This window comes from Aulonocara sp. 'chitande type north' Nkhata Bay, linkage group LG14, assembly GCF_057382095.1.
Source record: "Aulonocara sp. 'chitande type north' Nkhata Bay isolate Kocher_YH1m ecotype deep benthic linkage group LG14, A_spYH_male_GT1.1, whole genome shotgun sequence".
Lineage (NCBI taxonomy): Eukaryota > Metazoa > Chordata > Actinopteri > Cichliformes > Cichlidae > Aulonocara > Aulonocara sp. 'chitande type north' Nkhata Bay.
In genome coordinates this window covers 20,475,083-20,495,086 of record NC_141357.1, presented here as the reverse complement: position 1 = coordinate 20,495,086, position 20,004 = coordinate 20,475,083, and the positions used below count along the sequence as shown (strand labels likewise).

The 20,004-nt window shown below is 42.4% G+C and overlaps 1 protein-coding gene across 1 annotated transcript in view; it reads left to right on the top strand.

Annotated features, from left to right (window-relative positions):
- Positions 1 to 2,011: 2,011 nt before the first annotated feature.
- Positions 2,012 to 20,004, top strand: part of LOC147314485 (cGMP-inhibited 3',5'-cyclic phosphodiesterase 3A-like) — a 68,465-nt gene continuing 50,472 nt past the window's right edge. Inside the window, exon 1 of the mRNA XM_086261439.1 lies at positions 2,012 to 3,195. Within this exon, the coding sequence (XP_086117565.1) occupies positions 2,290 to 3,195 (906 nt within the window). The 5' untranslated portion in view covers positions 2,012 to 2,289. The remainder of the gene's footprint in view (positions 3,196 to 20,004) is intronic.

Here is a 20,004-nt window from a genome sequence, read left to right as displayed (position 1 = left end):
ACAGATATCCCCCTAAAATAGCTAAAACTAAAAACAAACTAAAAACTACTTCCAAAAACATTCAGCTTTGATATTAATGAGTTTTTTGGGTTCATTGAGAACATGGTTGTTGTTCAATAATAAAATTATTCCTCAAAAATACAACTTGCCTAATAATTCTGCACTCCCTGTATTTCCATGTGAACAGGGTGAAAAAACAGTTTTGATACTTAAATTGTGTCAAAATGACTTTTTGAGGCATTTTTAGTGTAAGATGTACTTGGTAAATGTGTGCGGATTTATTTTTTGTATGTTAGTTGAGTTGTGTTACCAAAATCAAGTCTCTTGGACTCTTGGCATTTTGTTTCCACCCAAACAGGTCAGACCGCTGGGTGGAATATTTCGGTTACATGAATGACAGTATAAATATATATCAGGATGCATGAGTTTGATTAACCGACCATGCTACAGATAACTCAATAAAACCAAACCATATGCTCACATCCAGTTGTCCTCCAACACTTACCAGTAATAGATGACATCGTTACTACACTTCCTCAGTATACCTGGAGAAGGGTGTCTGGACAATGTTTCCAAGAGGAAAGGACGAGGAATGTTATTATCATGGCTACCTTTGCCAAATGTGATTTATTGTGTGTCCCCTGCAGGGGCCAGCATACTGTACCCTGTACAGGAACACATCTCAGTTTTTGTTCGTTTTCTTTGACATGGTTGCGAGTTGGAGACTAGTGCGTGTTAAACAAAATGAGTGTACGTGGTGATTTCCTTTGACCAGTTCAGTTTAGCTGTAATGCTGACGGCCGCTGTGGGACACAATCAACCAGAATAAACAGCCGGAGTCAAACTTAACAATCTAATCTCTTGTTCTGACATACTAACCAGCTTAAATACCGATGAACAATTTGTGCTGGCAAAATTTTCCCAGCACACTGCGATAGGATGACTAAAACCCAAGATTTATACCCTGATTGCACTTGACTGATTGCACCGACCCATGTTGTGTAACACCAGTGTCAGTGGAAATAACGTACCAAAGTTACAGCACAAACTACCAATGTGGGGAAGGATAGGCCTCATATTTTCCTGATGCATTTACACACAAAACAAACTGCACCCAGTTTATTAATTGTCTGCTTATGACTTCTTTGTCTTTCGGTAACATCTGTACTGCTTTACATCTTAAAGAACCCCAGTTTGCCAGTGTTGTTGTTGTAGTATTTTTACAGAAAGATATGTGAGAATTACAATAGCATTATGCAGATGCAGTCTCCTTCTAAATCCTCTCACAAAATGTAGGCCAAACAGGTGAAGGCCGCTAACTTGCCCTGTCCCGGTCTGCCACACAGGAGGCACAGGATGATGTGATTTAGGATTTTAATCCGGAAAAAAAAAAAGAAAAAAAAAACATGGGTCGCAAGATTACTAACAGAGGAAAGCATTTTCTCTTTTTTTGGACTGTGCTTTTCATTTCACTGCGTGTTTTTAGAGGTACACAGTGCGCACAGCAATGAAAGCGAAGGTAAATAAATAATTAAGTCATGAAAGATTGAAAGCTTGATGAATGATATTGTTTAAAGCTGCATGGTACCAGTGTGCATAGCACGACATCCACGTTTTGGTGTTCTGTCATATTTACAGTGCACAGGACTTCTAAAATGTATAACAGGATTGTTATAGTCAATTCTCGTAATGACCCGCTCCATCTTCCCGAACAAGCCAGGAAATCTTCGTATAAACATGGCATCCATCCACTGCGAACTGAGTCACATCCAGGGCGAGACCGCAGCCTGCAGAATGAACAGCAGAAACACACGGAGGAGGGGAAGAGCCAAAACGTGATGGAGGAATCACCGGAGCGGCAAAAAAAAAAAAAAAGGAAAAAGGGGGGATAATTTCTAGTGGGAGGGGAGAGAGAGAGAGACGAGGAGAGGTTGAGGGAAAGGAGAGAGAAAAAACATGTAGAGGAGTTGGGGTAGTGGCCTAGATGTGTGAAACGCCAGGGGTTGCCTTTTTTTCTTTCTTTTTTTGGTTCACTGCTTGACTAACACAGTCAACCCAATAGTGGAACAAATATAACAGGGACGTCCTGAAGCACCAAACTAAATGAAAAGTTGTGTAGACCTCTCAGTTTTGCGCTTTTTAAATAATATGCAAACTTTAGAGTTGGGGTGGTCCTGAGTTTTGGTGCACAGAAATACAATAAAATAAAGAGTTCTTGGTGGTATGTGCAAACTAAAACACCCACACAGGGACTAAATCTATCTCTTTTATGCCGCTTGACTGATAACGATGGCCTTGGAGGCAGACGGAGGTTCATCAAGGAGCGCTCCTGAAAAATATCCCCGGGCGGCGTTGGAGCGCAACGGCTACGTGAAGACATGTGTCACCCCGCTGTTCCAGGACGCAGGGTGCCAGTCGTCGTGGCTCAGACTCGCCGTGACATGGACTTGCCGAGGAGTGTCGTCTGCGGTCTGCGTTGCCTCCATCTCCGTTACTCTCGCTCTGCTGCTCAGATTGGTCGACTGGGATGCAGGCAGCAGGACCAACGGAAATAGCAGCGGCTCCGACCCTCGTCTTCATTTCGCGGCGGGCTGCGCTGTCGAGCTGCTTTTGAGCGTGTGTTACTGCGTCTCCCCCGCTTTTACACTCGTATGTGCCTTCTTCTGGGTAGGGCTGTATCTGATTCGCTGCGGAGTACTCATCCGCACCGCGCTGTTTCTGTTAGCGGTGTGCCACTTGGGCGAAGCCGCGGCGCATTCCCTCCTGTGCGGCGCCGAGGAGCAGCTGCTGTCCGTCTCCGCAACCCTGGTAGTCCTCGGCTGCCTAGGCAGCGGGGCTCTGCTGGTCGTCCGGCTGGGTCAGGGAGTGTCCATCCTCGTCTTCATTAGCGTCATCAGGACCGTCTCACTTGTCTCCCTGAGTCGAGTCCGGGCCAGTTGGAGACCCTACCTGGCCTACCTGCTGGGGCTGCTGGGGGTTTTGCTTGCGAGGTATGCTGACCGGCTCTTGCCGGCCTCAGGGACCAGCGGGACGGGGTGCTGTGGCTCTGTGACCGGGGCGAAGGAGGAGGACATCCCTGTCTTCAAAAGGAGACGGAGGTCCAGCTCCATAGCGGCCTCGGAAATGATGGCTCACAGTCAGAGCAACAGCAAGTCCCACCGCAGGACTTCGCTGCCTTGCATTCCGCGGGACCAGGTAAGATGTAACTTTGGACCGGACCTTACTGGCTGTTTTGTTACTGATTTGCTTAGGAACTTTCAACCACTGGCATGTAATGCTTTCGAGTCCCCCTCTTTCTCTGATGGCATGTGTGAGAGCTTTACATGCATTTTTTTTAAACATTGGGCCAAAACGGAATAGGCCGAAGACACTATAATAACACTTGTTTTGATGACCTGTTTGCTCCATGCAGGGCCACATCTGTGTTTTCCCAAGATGCTTGTTAATGTAGTATTTTGGTGCTTTGGTCTTTTGAATTTCACGATCCTGTACATCCCTTTAAACACCGATGTTTACCTTGAGCCTACTCTGACGTTGTTCATTTAGTCATCATAGTTGTGTTGTGCTCTGTTTGGGGCTGCTGATAAGGAAATGGATGGTGTATTTATCACGCCAAGTTACCGCGTGCCTGTGTGTGTGTGTCTGTATTCGCGTGCATAGGTGTGAAGTCACATGTAAATATTTTTGCAAGCCTCTGCTTCTCCAGCTTGCAGGCCCGTGGTGCCGTGTCAGACTTTTTACACATATTATCTTTATGGCAGCATAAGGGATTGTGAATAATGGCTCACAGCTTGTGATTATATATACATATATATAAATATATATATATATATATATATATATATATATACATATATATATATATATATATATATATATATATATATATATATATATATACTAAAACCGGGAAATTTAAATAAAACATACATACAAAATAATGTGACTTAATGTGATTAAAACTTAATGTGACTTAAAAAATACATGTTAAGTAATGTTAAGTTTTTAATATATCACAGATGGTGCCTTCTTCTTAGAACAGTGCTCCAACCTCCAAACATCCATCCCTTCACACTCATGGATGCTACCTTGTTTGAATGTTCTTCGCCCGTCTTTGCCCCCCTCCTTCTTTTTGGTTCTTATGTCCTACACCGGCAAGCTGAGATAAAATGAATGTTATATGAAGCCACTCATTTTCAACTGAAAGTGTCACCACATGGTGCATAGTAATAGGGAGGCATGCTGGTGTTTTCACAGTGGGGATTCGGTGATCATCCCGAGTGGGTGAGCTTGTGTCACAGTCACCCGTGTATGGCTTAGCTACAGAAGCAGCATAATCCTGATTACGCTGCTCTTTTTCTTCAACTTTACCCTGATCTCATTTGTAGATTTTGAGAATAGAGAGAGAAAGGAAACATGGCAGAGAAAGAAAAGCTTAACAGTAGCAGTTAAATGGCTTGGTTTATGGTGTAATCACAGTGGATGATGGTGCTTTCTGTACGTCCACACAAAAACGTTGGTACTTTGTACACACTTTGTAGCTTTCTATTATTTATATTTGTCCTGTGGAAGAGGGAGCGTACCTCATATTGCTTTCTGGAGAAAAATATACAGGTGCTGTTTTCTGTGATTTTACTGAGACTGTTTGATGTTTTTAAGGAGAATCAAAACATTCATTAATGCCCTGTTAAAAAGAACGTTTCCTTCCTGACTTTTGCATTATAAAACATTATTATAATTAGCTATATATCCATGTTAGACTGAATTGCCATAGATACATTTTGTCTCACAGAAGCCTAAAATTTGTGTTTACCTGAGATGAACTCAGTGTGGGTGATGGTGAGCCACCAAGTGCCCCAAAATAGCAAAGGGAATACACCTTTCACAGTTTACTAATCTGGACTCACCCACATTGTCCCAACACACAAGTTTCATTCTCTCACGTCAAGCTGTTCCCACATCAGCTGTCTGACTCGTGATGCTGGGATGTTCACTGCTAATTGGTATCTAGGGAACAGTGAGTTAGTGGACTATCTGTACTATTAGAAGAGCTCCATTACCCATTCTGGTCACCATGTTTGGAACAGGAATAGTGACAAATTGAATTCTGAGAGTTAAAAAAAAAAACAATGAAAATTTTTTTAACTGACCAGATGCTGAGGACAGCGCGTCCTCTTTTAACCTTTTCCCACTGGGTGTAATCTGTAGGACCGACGCACGGACACAGATGTACGCCACAAAAAGAGAAAGAAATTCAAAGCAATTGGATTGCTCTTAAACCTCTTAAACTTCCACCAGGTCACCGGAGGGCCACCTGGGGTTAGCACTGGTTTTTGTTTTAGCCACACACATTACATAGGTAAATTTCCAGAAGCAAAATGAGGTTATATTAAAAATCAAGCACATTTTTGAGGTTGCGGCCTTTATCTCAGAGCCTCTCTTTGACACAGATGCTCACAGTTTATCCATACTGTAGAAAATGAAGCTCTCCAGAGTGCAGTTGTACCTGAGAGAAGCGGGCGTTTTCATCAAGCGTTGGTTGTGCAGTATTTATGAAGCAGGCTGGTGCAGCCTGCCAAGCCAGAGGCAAGACAGGCACTCTGCTGAACAGGAAGCTGGGAAATAGCATTGGCTCAGCTCCATGGCTTTATTTCAGTATTTTTTTTTCTCTAAAGTGAATGGGATTAATTCTCCTGCTGATGCACCACTACGTTAAAGCCTGTTGGTTTCTGCTGTCCATACAAAGGAGTTTATAATATTTGATGATTTTAACATCCATTATGATCCTTCTGGATCAGCTCCACACAGAGGCCTTGTGTTTTGACAGGAGTTGTTTGTCTTTTAGCCAGGGTCTCAGTGGGATGGGGGATTTTGGGGAATAGTATTTTGTTTGTTGGGTTGCATGCAGCTGACAAACACTTGCTGTGTGCAACATGACAACAACCATAAGTATGTCGATAAGCAGCGTAATATTTACATTTATTTTATTTATTTTTTTATGGCGGTGTTTGCTTTTTCAGTTGCATAGCAGCAATATGGGTTTACTGAAATATTTGCACATTGTTTCACCCGAGGCTAATTTCACTACTTTATATCACGATTAAGGTTGCTCTCTTGTTCAAATCATTTTCATAATCTCTTCACCATATAAAGTATCTGTGTCAAACAGGAGGGGAAAGGCGGGAGAGAGACAGATTCTAAAGCAGAAACATGTGCTCTGAAATCTATTTGAGGGAAGGCCCACATTCTCTCACTGACGCACATACATTTCCAGGGAGACACAACCAGCTCCAGTCGCCAGAGCGCTCTTACTCTGAATGGCATCCAGTCTTAACATACAGTATTTTTTCTTTTATAGGATAATGATGGAGAGTTTTTAAAATCATTTAAAATGCATAGATAATACAGCAAGTTTTTATCTTCTCAATAATTGCCAGTAAAAGCACAGATGACTGTACAATATCAGAAACTGTGTTAAAGCTTTGCAGTGCAAATATAATAGGATTATGGTTCAGTGAACCTTGTTATTAGGACAAATAAACCGTATACAAACTGAGACGCTATAAAAAACACGAGTTGTGGGCTTGTTGGTTTGAGTATACCTCATGTTTTGTTATTTATTGTTGTTGCAGATGTCACCTGTAAACAGCAACTGTATTTATAGAAATAGCCACTTCCATAATAATTAGACAATTCCCTGATGTCAGTGTAGCTGTTTAATATGGTTAGCTGAGCTTCCCTGCCATTTTCACGTGTGTTCATTTTCCTATATGTATATTTACTGCAAACTTGAAACAGAGAAGCTTCACCTTCAGTGTAGAATTTGTGCCTTACCACCAAAACCAACATGTTTCAAAAGTTGCAACTTTTACTTTGAAGGGGAACGGATGCTGTTTCCGGGTTGCATCTCACTGGTGCTCTATGATAAGTTAGTGAGTGTTTACAGACGAATTGGAGTCTTCCATGAAAACTGAAGGTGGCCGTGCTAATCTGCTGGTCTCCAAAGAAATCACAAGGAGGTTTTTAGTGCAGCGCCCTCTGTGGGACCAGCAAGCTAAGCCGTCGGGGAATGCATGTATTTCTCTAAGGACTGGCAGTTATCAGGGCAACATTGATCGGTCTTTAGGCCTGCATGACCTGAGAGTTGCAATTCTCCAATCAGCCTGGGCCATTAGATAATAAGGCTGTGCAAGGTTGTGTATGTCATTGATTTATCTCACAGTACACCTGAAAAAATGTTGGACTTACTGTGCTGTGTATAGTAGATGAAAAGATTATGAAAACATATAGCACTGTGGAAAAGTCTTGGGCCACTCTCCATTTCTTTATTCTTTGTTAGGAAAATGGGAAAAAGGTGCGGCAGTTTATTGAACATTGTGCAAAAATACATAGAAATACAGTGTATGAGGTAAAAAGAGTTTAAAATTCTAAAATTTGGTATGACCACCTTTATTCTTCAGGACAGCCTGAAATCTCTTAGGCACGGTTTCTTGTAATTTCTTTAAGTGATCTTCAGGAATAATTCTCCAGGTGTCTTGAAGGACATTTAAAGCTCTTCTTTGGATGGTGACTGCCTTTTTGTTCTGTCTTCTGTCAGTCATCCTACACTGCTTCAGTAATGTTGAGGTCTCTGGGGATGCCAGTGCAGGACTGATAATATTCCACTGTGTCTTTTCTATCCAGGTATGGTTTTACTGCACTGACAGTATGTTTGGAATTATTGTCATGCTGAAAAATTAAGCTATTGCCATTCCAATACTTCCCAGATGGTACTGGAAAATCTGACCATATGTTTCTATCTCCATAATTTGGAGGGATTCTCAGTTCCAATTTCAAATTTATTGAAATTGAGGTTAAGTGGCTTCATGAAATCCTCTCAACATAATCAGGTACTGACCATGTTGGACTGAAAATGAGTGAAAAGGAAGTCAATCTCCTGGAGAACTATTGCTCGAGACCACTTTAAATTTTACAGAAATGTCTGACTCAGTGCATGCAAACTATAAAATAATGAGGGCTGGCTCAAGATTTTCACACATTACTATATCTATACATAAAAAAAAAATTTTTTTTTGCTATACCTGAGCAGCTCTACAGTGTTTTCTACTAGATTATAGTAACATTTAAACAGCAGTAATTTAAGTACCTCAAAGAAAAAAACCCCAAAAGGTTATATTTGTGCATAAAGTGAAAAAGTGTGAGCAGGAAACTTAACAGTCTTGATTAGATATTACTGTTTATATATCACTACATTTCAGTTATAAACATATATACTCCTTTACTATTAAAAAGACACACTGAAAAACAGGGAAGGTAGTCATAGTGATAAAACAGTGAAAACAGACTTCCTGAAGAAAAGTGATTGAAAGAGTTGAATCAGGACAGGGTGTATCTATCCATGGGTAGCACCGAGACATGGGTGAATATGTGTGCGTGCGTGCGTGTGTGTGTGTGCGTGACAAAGAGCTTTAAAAAGCTGGGGGTGGGGGGTAGCTGGAGTTAATGTGGGGTATAAGAGGAGTGTTGAAAGATTTGCAGTTTACAGCGAGGCAAAACGTGGGCGTGAGAGGAGATTCTCTGCCAAGCTCCGCTTAAGTGTTGATTGTAAAAGGACAACTATCTGATCCTCGTGTTCAACCTCTTTGCTTCTGTTCTAAACACACCTTTGCTCTGAACGCTCACATGGACTCACACACAGCTGAGGCAAGTTCGTACTGACTGCTTATAGTTTGCCTGGCAGTTATTGCGTATGTGTTTTTAATGTGTTTGTGCATATGTAAGGTGAAGATGGCCCAGTGCCACATGCCTCCAGAGAGAGGGAGAGAGAACACAGGGCAGGGGGAAAAGAGCAAGAGCAAAAGAAAGTGTGTGCAATAGAGTGGCCTCCGCAGCTTGCTCTTTAAAAGCAACAGCAAATAATTTTAACCTTTTCTGGTCATTTCTGTATACTGTACACGCGCTTACACACACACGCACATACAGTGGGTTCCCTGCTGGCTGTCCAGATGAGGTTTGGTGGCGCTGGACAAGGATTGCCTTGTTACTCGATTCAATGGTGTGTTTTAGCTCCAAAATATGTTTGGTGAGAGGTGAGGAGGGGTGAGGGGAGGGTGGTTGGCCTGGGCAGGGGGCAACATTGACAAGCAGACTCTAGACCTGTCCATACATCTGTCTGCAGGTATGTCTGCTTCTCTCTTCCCCTACAGTAAACACTCTTACACACTTTACTTTCATGACATTTGTCAGTTTAAGCCTTCACGCCACCTCACACATCACACATTTAAGTGTTCTTTGTTGTTCAGCTTTCCCTTTACTCTGTGGACGCAGAGCATGGGCAGTTTGGATCAGCGAGGACATAAGCAGAGGTACATTTTTAAAACTGTATTTATGCAGGAATTGCTGGCATGTGTGCATCTCTTTCATTGCTGTGCCCTGGGTTTACAGACTTAGTTAACACCTACTGACGTACCTGGGAGCTACACAGCAGCACAAGCAGTGTTGGAGTACTGGTGACCCAACTAGCTTAAAGAATGCCCTTCTCCTTAATGTTTTCAGAATTATCTGGAAATACGAGGGATTTACCTTTTCAACAACCGGCATCAGATCATCCTGGCATCTCCAAAACCTGTTAAAAATATACTGTGGGTTCAGGGTGATTCTTGAGCTTGCAAAGTGATGTAAAAAATATTTCTAAAGTTTTGATGAAAAAAAAACAACAACTATTTTTCAGTGGCAACATTTCCTGCAAAAAAATGCATTTACATATTAAAACTGGACCATTAACATCTTAACGGCTAAAGTCAGTCTAATTATTGTTGTATGTATTTAAATTGTTAGCTTTTTTATTTTAGCTAAAAGAATTATGGGAAAATATGTTTCATCATTTAAAGTATTTAAATGTTTAAATAGAATATTATTTAAATAGTATTCACAATATCTATATGTTGTTGAGTGCATGTTCAAATACAGGTGTGTGTGTCTGCGTAAGACTGTATGCGTGTCCTTCGTCGTGGTTTATGCTTGGTCAACAGTCTGCCAACACTGTGTTTATCTTGGATGCCTCCAGCCTGTCTGTGGATTACCCAATCAGATAATCAAGGATATAATTGCATCACATGCATCTGGGAGTGTTTTTCCCTTCCATTATCCCTCATAATGCACACATACACGTCTCGCTCACGCACACATACACGCTGCAGACACACGCGGCAGGTTTCATCTAGGCATAAGAATGCAAAGCTGTCTTTACCTGCTGTATTCTGTTTTGACAGAAGAGCATCACTGACTGCTAAAGTGCTTTGAAGAGAGATACTCTGGCATACCTGCTCTTTCAGAAATGGGTCTGAAGTTATTATAATGATGGGGAAGTGGACATGAAACAATGCATGAGAGACTACCATGATATTTTGCTTCTGATGTTTAAAATAACTCACGGGTTTATTTTAGTTTGTAATGAGTCCTTTTTCCCCCTTCTTTTTTAACCCTAACCCTAACCCCACAAATTATCATCACTCACAGATCAGTGCTGTCGCTCTCTATACACAGTTCGTGCGATTGCAAAGTGAAAGCAAAAAAACAAGCGCAAATTCAAACGCGATTGCAATATGTCACATATTGACAGTGGCTCACCGATGCCAATGACATAATTACCCAGCTACATTTCTGAAAGAATGCAAAAGCATTGACATATATTTTTCCGTCCTACGATAGCCCGACAGGCAGGGAAGAGATAGATTTTGGTAGCCCGACTGAAAAAAATCGCTAGCCCCGGGACGTCGGGCTAGCGATATTGCGAGCCCTTTATCTGATCGAGGAATCACTCATCTTTGGAAAAGAGAGTTTATTACAGAGAAATGTCTCTTTCCAAAATAAAAGCTATACTATCCGCTTCTTCTGGGCTATATTCTCAGCAGCATATTAAACATATAAGGAGAATCATGTGCTAACAGCTGTCTAAATGACTCGGCTAAAGTTAGTAGCATGCTTGTTGTTTTTGTCTTTGCACTAGGATGATGTCGGCGTAAATGTGCAGTCATATTCGTTGTGTTCCCACTAGTGCTTTCAGGTTAATCTCGTTGAAATGACCTTAACGCCACAACACGGCAAATCTCCGTTAACGAGCTACGCCGATCGCCCCGTGCATGGGGCTAGACGGTGTTCCAACATTCGAAAGAAGGGACTGCTCTCACAGCTAGAGATTGACGAGGTACAACACAAATGCTACGGCAAGGAGGAGTCAGGACGCCAGGTCAGGGGGGCGATATCATCACCCCCACCCGAGATTGGGTACATAGCCCCAAGTGCGATAGGAGAAGGATCGTTGAGTGCGAGAGGAACTGACCTGAAAAATAGGATCATGGCCAAGCTTGAAACCTGGATCCCCCATAGCCGGTTACTAAGATTACGTGACGTACCCTCAGAAGGTCTGCTAGATGATGTTAATGCAGCACTACGGGCAATACCTACAACCACGATTACCGACACTAACAAGCTGATCTACAATACGGCAGTAGTAGCTTGGCTACAAGTTGAACAGCGACAAGGGGCAGTACCCTCCATGGAGAAGGAGGCTAGAGGGCAAGATCAAAGGTTAGCCAACTAACGGAGTTGCAGAAAGGTGCGACAAATAAGGTGCCTAAGAAATACAGCAAGCTGTCCATACCTGAGGCCTTGGAAACTGCCAAGCAAAGACTCACAGCCTTGGCCAGCCGCTTGAGGAGGTACACCAGAGAAATAGAAGGCAGGAGAATAAACCAGCTGTTCTCCACAGAACCAGCAAAGGTGTACTCTCAGTGGCAAGGGAACAATAAGAGAACAGCACCACCAAGGCTGGAGACGGAGCAATACTGGAAGAGCATATGGGAGAAGGATGCAACCCATAACGGCAATGCTCAGTGGCTAGAGGATCTGAGGGCAGACCACAGCGACCTCCCTGAACAGGGTCCAGTAACCATCACAGTGGCAGATATCCAAGAAAGGGTCTCCAGTATGAAGAGTTGGACAGCACCAGGGCCCGACATGGTTCACGCCTACTGGCTGAAGAAGCTGACTGCACTCCACGAGCGTCTGGCAGCACAAATGAACCAGCTGCTAGTTAACGAGAGACACCCGGAATGGCTAACTGAAGGCCGGACGGTCCTGATCCCCAAGGACCCCAAGAAGGGACCGGTCCCCTCCAACTACCGACGAATAACCTGCCTCAGTACTACATGGAAGCTCCTGTCAGGCATCATATCGGCTAAGATGAACAGGCACATGGGTCAATACATGAGCGGGACACAGAAAGGAATTGGCAAGAATACCAGAGGCGCAAAACACCAGCTACTGGTAGACAGAACAATCAGCCGAGACTGCAAGACCAGACTGACCAACCTGTGCACTGCCTGGATTGATTACAAGAAGGCCTATGACTCAATGCCCCACAGCTGGATACTGGAATGCCTAGAATTGTACAAGATCAATGGGACCCTAAGAGCCTTCATCAGGAACTCAATGGGGATGTGGCGTACAACACTAGAGGCCAACTCCAAGCCCATAGCACAAGTCACCATCAAGTGCGGGATCTACCAAGGAGATGCTCTGTCCCCACTGCTGTTCTGCATAGGCCTGAACCCCCTCAGTGAGATCATTAACAAGACTGGCTACGGATACCGACTACGGAACGGAGCAGTTGTCAGCCACCTCCTGTACATGGATGACATCAAGCTGTATGCCAAGAGTGAACGAGACATCGATTCACTGATCCACACTACCAGGCTATACAGCAATGACATTGGAATGTCGTTCGGACTGGAGAAGTGTAGTCTGATGGTATCAAAGAGAGGGAAGGTAGTCAGAACTGAGGGGATTGAATTACCAGAATCAAATCAAATCAAATCAAATCACTTTTATTGTCACATCACATGTGCAGGCACACTGGCACAGCACATGCGAGTGAAATTCTTGTGTGCGAGCCCCACAAGCAACAGAGATGTGCAAACACAACAACACAAACGAGCAAAATACAAGAATGGCCAACCTGAAACTAATAAATATATGTACAATATATAATAGTGTATGCATTTCTGGATGTGTATACTAAATATTTTCCTACGTGTGTGTGTGTGTGTGTGTGTGTGTGTGTGTGTGTGTGTATACATTTTTACAAATTAAATAGTAAAAAAATAAAATAATAAAAAAAATAAAATAATAATAATAATAATAATAAAATATATAAAATATACAGAGTTGAATATGTGCAAAACAAGTGGCATTTATATACAGTGTGGAGTGCATAATGTTGAAGTTCCAGTAGTGAAGCTGAGGTGTCTATGACGTGTTCAGCAGTCTGATGGCCTGATGGAAAAAGCTGTCTCTCAGTCTGCTGGTACGGGACCGGATGCTGCAGAACCTCCTTCCTGATGGAAGCAGTCTGAACAGTTTATGGCTGGGGTGACTGGAGTCCTTGATGATCCTCCCCGCTTTCCTCAGGCAGCGCTTCCTGTAGATGTCTTGGAGGGAGGAAAGCTCACCTCCAATTATCCGTTCAGAGCACCGCACTACTCGCTGGAGAGCTTTGCAGTTGTAGTCGGTGCTGTTGCCATACCAGGTGGTGATGCATCATTGCAGAAGGCAACATTGCAGACATAGAGGACAGTTACAAGTACCTGGGGATCCCGCAGGCAAATGGGAACCATGAAGAGGCCGCTAGAAAGGCTGCAACCACCAAGTACCTGCAGAGGGTCAGGCAAGTCCTGAGGAGTCAGCTGAATGGTAAGAACAAGATCCGGGCCATCAACACGTACGCCCTGCCCGTGATCAGGTACCCTGCTGGGGTAATAGGCTGGCCAAAGGAGGAGATAGAAGCCACTGACATAAAGACAAGAAAGCTCCTTACCATGCATGGAGGGTTTCACCCCAAGTCCAGCACCCTGAGGCTGTGCGCTAAGCGGAAGGAAGGGGGCCGGGGACTGGTGAGTGTCAGCACCACAGTCCAGGATGAGACAAGGAACATCCAAGAATACATTGGGAAGATGGGCCCAACTGACCGAGTGCTCAGTGAATACCTCAGGCAGCAGAAACCCAAGAAAGAGGAGGGAAACGAGGAACCATCATGGAAGGACAGGCCCCTGCACGGTATGTACCACCGGCAGATAGAGGAGGTGGCTGATATCCAGAAATCCTACCAGTGGCTGGACAAAGCTGGACTGAAAGACAGCACAGAGGCACTAATCATGGCAGCACAAGAACAAGCTCTTAGTACAAGATCCATAGAGGCTGGGGTCTATCACACCAGGCAAGACCCCAGGTGCAGGCTGTGTAAAGATGCCCCAGAGACAATCCAGCACATAACAGCAGGGTGCAAGATGCTAGCAGGCAAGGCATACATGGAACGCCATAACCAAGTGGCCGGCATAGTGTACAGGAACATCTGTGCCGAGTATAACCTGGAAGTCCCGAGGTCAAAATGGGAGATGCCCCCAAGGGTGGTGGAGAATGACCGAGCTAAGATCCTGTGGGACTTCTAGATACAGACGGACAAAATGGTGGTGGCTAACCAACCGGACATAGTGGTGGTAGACAAACAGAAGAAGACGGCCATAGTGATCGATGTAGCGGTTCCGAATGACAGCAATATCAGGAAGAAGGAACATGAGAAGCTGGAGAAATACCAAGGGCTCAGAGAAGAGCTCGAGAGGATGTGGAGGGTGAAGGTAACGGTGGTCCCCGTGGTAATCGGAGCACTAGGTGCGGTGACTCCCAAGCTAGGCGAGTGGCTCCAGCAGATCCCAGGAACAACATCGGAGGTCTCTGTCCAGAAGAGCGCAGTCCTGGGAACAGCTAAGATACTGCGCAGGACCCTCAAGCTCCCAGGCCTCTGGTAGAGGACCCGAGCTTGAAGGATAAACCGCCCGCAGGGGCGTGCTGGGTGTTTTATATATATATATATATATATATATATATATATATATGTATATATATATATATATATGTATATATATATATATATATATATATATATATATATATATATATATATATATATATATATATATATATGTATATATATATATATATGTATATATATATATATATATATGTGTGTGTGTGTGTGTGTGTGTGTGTGTGTGTGTGTGTGTGTGTGTGTGTATATGTGTGTATATATAGATATATTTATATATATATAGATATATATATATGTAGTCTAAACTAAGGCATATCTTTACTTTACTTTTCTTGGAAGGCTTTCTGACGTTAGGAGGCAAGTTTTTGTGCTGCTGAAAACAGACATTATGATGATGTAGACACTAACTAATTAACAATGATTCAGTGTCCAAACTTTAGAAACAATTATGAAAAAAATCTTTTCTTTTTATATTTTTAAATATAAATGCAATTTAATTAATACTATATGTTATATTGTTTCAGTCTGGAAAAATGCTATGAAAGCCTTGAAATACATGTGGTCTAGTACACCCCATGCCCCCCTTTAGACTCACCCCTGCTTGCTGCAGGTAAACTTCCATATAAAATAGGACGGCTGCCTTCAACCTTCAGCAAGCTCTATAATTTAACTAGTCTGGTATCAAACAAAGTTATCAGATCATCTGCTTATTTTAATACATCTGGAGACTTACTGCAGATTTTACGCTGTGTAAAACAAACAGCGGTGGATTGTTCGCTTTTCTTCATGTCGGAGTTTGTTGATTAGGTGCTTTGGTGAAGGATTCCCGCTCGCTTTCTACCAGTGAAGGTTTTAATGGTGATTACAGGAACATCGCTGCTGTTTTGGACGTTAGAAACACGTTTTCTTTCCCTCAACCTGAGGCTCCGCCTCTTTGCTTCTTCGTGGTGTGCAACCAGACTGTGCCATCATCGATGAATCGTTGCAGTCCTACACAATAGACAGCTGAACTACATCACATTACTTACATTTTAGTAATTTCTGTGAGAAAAATAGTCATTTATAGTTAGGTAGAAATGACTATTTTGATTAAAAAAAAGTTTACGCACATGGAAATTTAAGCTAAACCAATTATGCTATGACTTGTTTTGACCAAATATATATGACAAGCCTCTTAATGTTTAACCAAAATACACTTTTTGATGATTTCCCCAATTCATGATCATTAAAAAACAAAAAGCAAAACTATAAATAAATAAATAAAATATCCAAGGCAGGAATGTTTGTTTCTGCTTCTCTGCGTCATACATTCATTGTACCTTTGCTATTGAAATTGGGATAAATGCCACGATATCGATGCTGAAAGTTGGGAAACAAAAAAAAAAAAAAGATTCTGCAACTCCATTTCTCAGATTTGACTGAATTTTTTTTTCTCTTTTTACTATATCATGCTGTCGTCACTCATGCCTCTGATATCAGCACACGATCACAATCATATCATCTTACTAGTTATCCTCAGCACTCATCCCGAACTCCTAAGTTAGATGAGAATTTAAGGAAACGGTTGCATTGATGGTCCATGATTCCCTAGTTAACAGTCTGGTAGTCTGGTTACATCTGTGTTATAGACCAACGTTTCTTTCAATGACTGTGTTAATATTATTATCAACAGTAGTAGTAGTGTATTTATTTATTTTTTGATCTTATTTTACAAAGAACAGCTACACCCTTAAGCTAACACATGTCATTGGCTCACTAATTATGTTACACATGAAACAGTTTAAAAGGCTAATAAAAAGCTGTTGTTGTTGTTGTTTTTTTTTTTAAAAAAACCCAAAAAATTGGAAAAAGAAATTGAGATTCTTTCTCTCTCACCTATTATTCCCACAGAGGCGGCAAGAAGACCCACCTAAACCCAGGGGTTAAAGTGGGATTTGGCAGGTGGAGGAGCTTAAAAATTGGGTGTAGGGCTGCAACATGTGGAAAAGAATCACTTAGAAATAAGTCACATAATAATGTGCATTGTAAGCTCCATTAGAGTTTAATTTCTATACAGGTTGTGATGAGCTGGCCCGTGATGCTGCTGCTCTAAGATGCTCTGCTCTTTGTGGATTTAGCAAACTGAATTCAACATGATATGAGATTTCATGTTAACCTGATTTTCAACCTCTAGACACTATACAGCTGTTATGAAAGGTCGAAATTGGTGAGAGAATCTAATCAGCATACTTACCTTAAATTTAAATTGATGGCTGCTACCCTTGATGTAACCTCACACCACAGCCTGCTCTGTACCAGTCAAGCATAGTGCATTACTGTAAACTTCACCACAGTGTCAAACATAACTCTTTCCCTCCCCGGGAAATAGACGAACTGTATATTTAGCTGCAAAGACACAATAATATGCCAAGTAGCAGAGAAAGCATTTGTATCTGGTGATTTTTGTGGAGCTGTTTGAACAGTTGCATTTGAAATTTACCTGAAGACATTAGTCCATTTATGCTCAGTCCTCCTCAGTAGTGTTAGATTGATGCAAAAGTAACGAGAACACAGTTTTGACATGCGCGCCATGAACGCACCACAGGGACACGCAGTATAATGTATTAACCTGCCTATTAGATAACTCCTAGCCCAGTTTAACCCCTGCTTAAACCTATACACCAATTCTGTTACTGTCACACATTTAACTTCAGCGAGAGTAGATAGCACTACATTATTCAATTGCATTGTTACACTCTCCCACCTTTCAATGCTGCAGTTGCAATTAGCTTTCTTTACATCTCATTGCTACATGACAGTCATTAGCTCTCTCTCCTACTATACAAGTTTAGAGGCATACTCAGCATGATCATTCATTTATTTAATTTTATGTCCAGAAGCTATTCCCAGCATTGGAAAGCTGCTCTCATGTTTACTCTTGTTTTGCTCCTGTTGTTATTATTTCTTTCCCTTGCACCCCATTACAGTTTCTTTCCGGAAGTTGATGCCGGTGGTGATAAGGGTGGCTTTGACTGGGCTGCAATATTAACATAAAGCCACATTTTCCCTTGGGGTATTGTGCCTCTGGCCATGGGCAGTAGTAGCGAAACAAACAAACAAATATTTTCTTGTTTCTTTCTTTTTTTTTTAAATCTTGTCTTTGTTCACCCCTTTTCTGCCCCATCTTCTCTCTTTCTTTCACTTTCAATTGCTTTTTTAAAAATCTGTCCCTCTGTTTTCTCTCCCACTCACCCGATTTCCTCTGTGTCCAACTTTCACAGGACAAATGCCAAAGGCAGTATTATTGTGTCCTCAGCTGCCATCACTCACTGTGTTATGTAAGACATTGCTTATGTGTGTCTGTATGTGTATGTGTGAGCGCACGTGTGAGGTTTTGCTTGTGTCTTACCTCAGATTCTGGCCTTCTGACAGTTCACAATCATCCCCGTGTATCAAAACAGAGGCCAGACACGTTGTAAATCTAGAGCTGTGTGGTCTGGTTCGACTCTGACCTCTTGCTCTTTGTTGTTGTTTTCTGTTTTAAATCTGTACAGAATTGGCAGCAGAAGATGATCTGCCAACACAGGGCGTCACAGATTTGGTATATGGTATGTTAACCATATACCCAATCTGGATATATTTAAACAAACTGAAGTTAAATTAATATATATTGAGGTTGCCTCCACATACATGCTTGGTTCTGGAATCGAAATTTTAGAGATGCCTTGGAATATCCTTTTCCATACAGTAGTTGCTTATAGCAATAGGCCACTCTGGGAATTCTCAAAAATCCCTCACTGAATTCTGCTGAGTTGGCGTTTTCCCCTGAGAACATAAAGGGGAAATGAGAGGAAGGCTCTAAGTATCGGTGTACCTATGAACAGCAGTTAAGTGTATTTGGAGTTCTTGGAGAATTTATGTCAGATCCTGGAAAGGAAATTGTCTAAGGACTAGTAGAGATTTTACCATTGGGGTACTTCAGCACTCATGTGGGCAACGTTGAAGACATATATTGATAGGTGATTAGGAGGAATTCCATACTTGGCGGTTTTTGGCCACGATGAACATGATATTCAAGCATTGCCATGTCTTCTGTGGAGTAGTTAAAGTTTGAATTCTCAAGGAAAGCTTTACACATATTTCTACCAGAGGAGTTAGGAGCTCATCGGTGGTTAAGTGACAGGTTTTGGATGAGCTGTGTCTTTAGATGCTAAAGGGTTCTGGCTATTTTTGGCCCTTGTTCAGTAGCATGCCTCTTCAGTATCACAAGAGGTTGGGAACAGTGACTATACACTGTCAGAATAGGGTATAGGGAGTAGTCACGATTTTTAAAGGGGAGGTGGAGACACTGAATCCAGAGCACACTCTCTATGTTGATGTGTCATACATCAAACTACATGCTAAAATCACTGTTTAGAAATGCAGTTTCATGCAACGTAACAGAGCCAGCCAATCTTATACAATATCTACAATTTTGTGTGTGCCTTCAGATGCAGGCAGTCGGCAATCTGATGATCTTATATTTTATGTCACGGGTCGGCAACCCTGGGCACGCGTGCCACAGCTGGCACGCAGAGGGTTAACTGATGGCACGACCATAGCTGGACTGGCCATCGGGCATACCCGGCATTTGTCCGGTGGACCGATGTGATTTTTTGTTTTTATGGGTCGATGATTTTTGTTTGTTTGTTTGTTTGTTTGTTTGTTGTTTCGTCTTTTGTAACGATATAAACAATGAGAGGTGGTGGATTGGCCAGATGCTGGCCGATGTGTAAAAATAACTCAGTTGTTTGGTGGTGGCTATGGCGGAGCTTCCACAGAGGCCAGAAGGTGGATGAGGGAAGGCAGGAGGAGGAGAGACCCGAGGCGGCTGCCGGTCCGAGTGTCAGGTGAACTGAACTTCAGGTAAGAAGTTATGACCTGCAGTCTCTCTGGGTCAGATATAAACCAAGTTTAGGTGCAGTTTATTTTTTGTTGTGCTGATTTTTTACAGTCAGTTACAATAACTCGTACTGCGTGAGCTAGCATGACGGAGTTTCTATACTACTGGGTGGATGCTATGATGTTACTGATAGTGAACTTTATTGTATTCATAAGGTTATTTAGTAGAGTTGCCAACCGTCCTGTATAAAACGGAATCA